Source organism: Cynara cardunculus (assembly GCF_001531365.2).
Source record: "Cynara cardunculus var. scolymus isolate 2C chromosome LG 1, CcrdV1, whole genome shotgun sequence".
NCBI lineage: Eukaryota > Viridiplantae > Streptophyta > Magnoliopsida > Asterales > Asteraceae > Cynara > Cynara cardunculus.
Window position 1 is genome coordinate 45,477,212 of NC_037528.1, and position 5,212 is coordinate 45,482,423.

Genomic DNA, 5,212 nt, shown 5'->3' on the forward strand with positions numbered 1-5,212 from the left:
AGCCGTAGTTTAAGTGAACGAAGTTATTATTAGCTTAGACTTAAACTAAGAATTAGATGATGAGAGCCTGTGAATGATATTATATAATCTTTAGTCATGAAACTCTTAGTCAAAGTGAATTATGAAATTGCTAATTTTCCACTCCTAGGACTAAGAAATGAATCTACCTAAGTTTGATTACTACTTATTTTCTAGTCGATATAACCATATGAAGTGATATATAGAAATGTATGATTGGTTAAGTTGTGGACCTCCGAAAGGCTACATAGGGCAACAAAAGAATTCTAACCTTTAACATACCGGTTTGATCATTTTTTATTGGTAGTCGAACGGATTAATAAGAAGTGTTTGACTTAAGTACCTACACAGTCATTAAGTAATCATGAGTTTGTACTTAGTTATTGTCTTAAGTTTCTTTGATGATTTAGGGTGCCTAGATAAGAGTTAACCAACAATCCTATACATTCGTATAGTAACTATTATAAGCCGATGAAAAGTTAGAAGGGGGATAAGTGACAACTAAAATTTGGAGATAGAAAGTTTCAAGGACTCAGAATGAAGTACACATGTTAAGGATTATGAGCATTAAAAAAAATGAGAAATATGTTTTAACCCTATCACTTTGTGATTGGTATTTGGTATAAATTATTAGGAACGCCCTATGTGATACTTGCATTAAATAATTTTGTTACATGCAAAATTGGTGATAAAGTTACATGTATTATATGTATGTATGGCTCGTATATCTTTATAGTGGGAAGGTTAGTGATGGGATGAGTCCCAACCATCAAGTGAGGAAGAAAAATTCGTGAAGTTTGCTTTTTGTGCATAGTGAAATTTTATAATAAGAATAAAATAGTGTGCATAGGTATACTAAAGGTCAAAATGTTCATTATTATAGAATGTCGAAGAGAGTGACAAGGTCAATGAATGCTAATGGTCATGAAGATAACAGAGTCGAGGGAGTGACCTCAACCCCAACCCGAAGCCGAAGTGGTCCTAGTAGATTACCGATTCAGCCTACACAGTTAGAAGTGAACATTGCCGAAGAGATGGCACGTTGTATACACACTGCTTTACCTGGAATGCTTGAGCAGATCCAAACTGCAACACTTAAGATGGTAGAAGATCGTTTGAAGCATAATAGACGTTCAAAAAATGAAACTTATGAAATTAAGGAGTCGACTAATAATGAATCTCACAATCATGAGAAGTCGAACGGGGAGGCACACTCAAACTATAAAGAAGTTAAGAAACTTGATAACAAATGATGTAGTTACAAATCCTTCACTAGCACCCGTCCTTCTATTTTCGAGGGAAAAAATGGGCCTCTAGTAGCTATGAACTAGTTAGACGAGATAGAAAGTTGCTTCCTGACTTGTCATTATGCACCTAGTGACATGGCACAATTTGCATCAACTATGTTTAAGTCAAATGCACTACATTGGTGGAAATCAGTTCGTGCCACTAGGGGATTGGCAAACACTGCATCTCTCTCTTGAGATGAGTTTAAGGGATTAATGAGTGAGATGTATTTCTCTCCACTCCAGATGAGGATATTAGAAAGTGAGTTTTTATGTTTAGAGCAAGGAAGTATGACTGTAGAGAAATATGTAGAGACTTTTATAGAGAAATCTCGATTTACWGAACATCAAGTCGTTCCCGAGAGGAGAAAGGTAGATCGATTTGTTGATGGACTAAAAAGGGACATTAGGAGATTGGTGGGAATGTCAAAACCTAAGACTTTCCAAGAGGCGGTTGAACTTGCCACCCTTGCTGAAAATGATAGTTATGTCTCAGATGCCTTTAATAAGATATTGAAGAGGAAAGCTGTCAACGTTAACGAGTCCAAGAAAATTCGAGTTTCAGAAGAAAATATAAAAACTTTGACCGCATGTGTCATTTGCGGAAAATTCCATCATGGTGAATGTAGGTATGGTAAARGAGTATGTTTTAGTTGTGGGAAACCTGGTCATATGTCAAAGGAATGCAAAACAAGATTTACTTGCTATTCTTGTGGGGCTGTCGGACATCGCTCCAATGAGTGTCCCAAAAAGGATCTTGTGCAACCGAAGTTGCTCGAAGGACCGAACGACAAGAAACCCGAGGTGCCTAAAACTAAAGGACGAGTTTTCCAAATGACTGGTGAAGAGGCACAGATTGCACCATGCGCGGTGTCAGGTACTTTGTTAATTATCAAATACATAAGCATGACTTTACTAGTTTTGTGTTCCAATTAACTCGTCGTATGTCTTAAGTTCAATTGTTTTTAGTTGAATAACCTTGTCACGATTTAAAGATTATCATTGGTGATAAATATACTTTGATTACTAGACATATTATTGACATGTTACCATTCAATGATTGAAAATTTGAGATTCAATTGTTATTATGGACATTAGAGGATTAAACTATAATAAGTGCGAATTGGTCAGGCATGTAAGACTGAAATAAATAGATGATTAGAATAAGAATGAATGACCAAAAGATTCTCTCGTGATGGAAGAAAATCTGAAATAAAGATAAAAATAAGTATGACAAAATTAAGTAGAAATTCCGAGGATGGAATTTTCTTTCAAGGGGGGGAGGGGGAGAGTTGTAAAACCCAATTTTTTTAAATATATAAATAATATTATATGAGTCTTTAAATATTTTTTAAAATTTATTTGAAGTGTTAAAATATTTACGTAATAAACTAAATGAAATAATTGTAGAAATCTTAAATAAATAAATAATGAAAAGAAAGACAAAAAGAAAATAAAATAAAATTGTTTTCTTTTAATTATTGGACAAAAAATGTAAGATATTACGTCAGGAAGGGTCTGATGGTAAATGTCAGAAACTTGAGGGGGCCAAATGTCATCTTTTTCAAAGATGAGGGACTGTTTTGCCAAAAGTACATAACTGCTTGGAGAAAACGATCCATCAGCCAAAAACTCGCGATTTCTTCCGATTTCGTCAACTAATAAGCCAAAACTTTTGCATATAAATATAGAGCACTGCTTAGGATCATTTTGGTTCAAATAGCCAGAAAAATCGTTGAGTTTTGAGAGAAAAATCCGAGTTTGAAGTTCGGAATCAAAAATCTCGGGTTTTCACCGATTTTGGGTGAGATTCTTAACCAAATCTCTTGATTTTTATGTCTATAATTTTGTTTTTAAGTACTCTATCAAACCCCAGTAGCCTCATGTCTCATATTTGTGTTTTCATGGTTCGATTTTTATGTTTTTAAGTTATTAAGTTTTAGTTTTAAAAACAAACTTTAAATGAGTAAATGAAACTCATTTCGTGATAAAAATTCATGTTCTTTATGTCAAAGTGTTGGTAAAAATATTACCAAGAGATTGGTGCAAAAAGAATGAAGAAAAAAGGTTAAGAAACGTACCGGGTCGGCCCGGCCCAGGATTGGCTGAAAACGTACAGAGCATTGGCTGTTGTTTCCTTGTTTTCGTTACTGGGTCACGGACCGGGTCGGCCCAGGATCCGCGTTTGTTTGCCATTTCTAAAAATAAATGGGGAGAAGGAGTTGAGGAAGGGATTCAAACCCGTGTCCTCAACCAGGGAGACTCAAAGCGTTAACCGGCAAGCTAACTATCCATTCTATTATTTTTATTCACTGTTATTGTTAATATACACTATATATTTAAGTTTCAGAAATTAGCATTTATTCCCTTGAATTTAAACCATTTGTAAACTACCATATATTTTTAACACATTCAAAAATTCAATTGAAATACGTCCATTGATTCAACACACAATAGAAAAGATGAATAAAGTCTCATAACAACCAGAATCAATATTCATTTTGCATTAATTGTGTCGCAATTTCTTCTCTTAAACTAGTCATATATGTTTGGTTAGCGGCACTCCCATGCGATTGAATCTCTTCAGCCTCATCCTCGTCATCGTTCCCTTGTTCGTTGGTTTGATCATACTCAGAAAATAGCTCATCACTTAAACCTTCTTTCCGTATGAAGTTGTGAACCGCAAAACATGCAATAACAACGTCTCTTTGAACCTCAAGTGTAAATGGTGCCATTCTTTTCAATATTGGAAAACGTGCTTTCAGGACGCCATAAGARCGTTCAATAACATTTCTAAGTTTTGCATGAGAATGATTAAACTTTTCATACTTGTTCATTGCTCGTCGACGACGAAAATCTCCGAGCCAATATCTAACATTACGATACGGTGCCATAAATCCTCGAGTATTTGTATACGCAGCATCACGTAGGTAATATTTATCTGAAAACAATAAATAAAATGCTTGTTCAAATGAATATAGCAAATATATTACCTGTAAAATCAATAGTATACCTGAAGGAGGAAATGGAAATCCAATATCACCATCTGTTAAAGCTTCAGACAAAATTCTAGAATCATGTGCAATTCCTTCCCATCCGGCAACAACAAATGTAAAAACCATGTTGAAATCACAAATTGCCAGAACATTTTGATAACATTCACCCTTTCCTCGTCCTATATATAAATGTTGCTCTTGAATAAGGACGATAGCATGTATTAAAGTTCCATCCAAGGCGCCAATTGCTCCCTACATTAAAGCTCAGTAGTCAAAATAAATTTAGTAAGGAAAGTTATACAACTATTATTGAATTATTATTTACCTTAAAAATTCGTCGTAACCTTCTATTATTCCCAGGGATGTCTGGATTAGGATTAAATGATGTAGGAACTATGATCTCTTTTGCAAACTCCATCATTTTATCCAACACTTCATGAAAAATTTTATGAATTGTTTGTGTTGAGTGTTGGAACCTGTTTTTCAACACTCTATAACGTTGATTGTGACCTATAATCATCAAGAAGATAGTCATTTTTTCTTCAACCAATATATGTTTGCTATCCGTTAACCAACCTTTTGTTTTAAAGTGATCACATAATCGAATGAAAGCTTCACGGGACATGCGCAACAAGTCAATACATTGTCGATCACTACCTTCAAGTAGCTCATTCGTAAATTGACGTCCAGTCATTGCAAACATATTATCTCTTTTCCTTTTTAAGCGCCTTTGTCGCAAGTAGAACATATATAAAAATACGACGATGAGAACTATAGTGTTGGTATTGTTATTAATGATGATTTGATTATTATCCATGATAAACCTGTTAAAAACATAAATAAAATGTCAAATAGAAGTAAACTTTGATATCAAATGCATTACCAAATAACAACTAGTTCAACATCCAAAAC

General features: G+C 34.3%; 1 protein-coding gene across 1 annotated transcript; it reads right to left on the bottom strand.

Moving 5' to 3' along the window:
- Nucleotides 1-2,431: 2,431 nt before the first annotated feature.
- Nucleotides 2,432-4,994, bottom strand: LOC112506453. The gene is made up of 4 exons (XM_025110507.1): nucleotides 4,626-4,994; nucleotides 4,318-4,552; nucleotides 3,868-4,245; nucleotides 2,432-2,511 (listed from the first exon to the last, which is right to left on the bottom strand). Exons 1-4 carry the CDS (start codon nucleotides 4,992-4,994, stop codon nucleotides 2,432-2,434), a joined length of 1,062 nt encoding a protein of 353 aa, XP_024966275.1.
- Nucleotides 4,995-5,212: the final 218 nt, after the last annotated feature.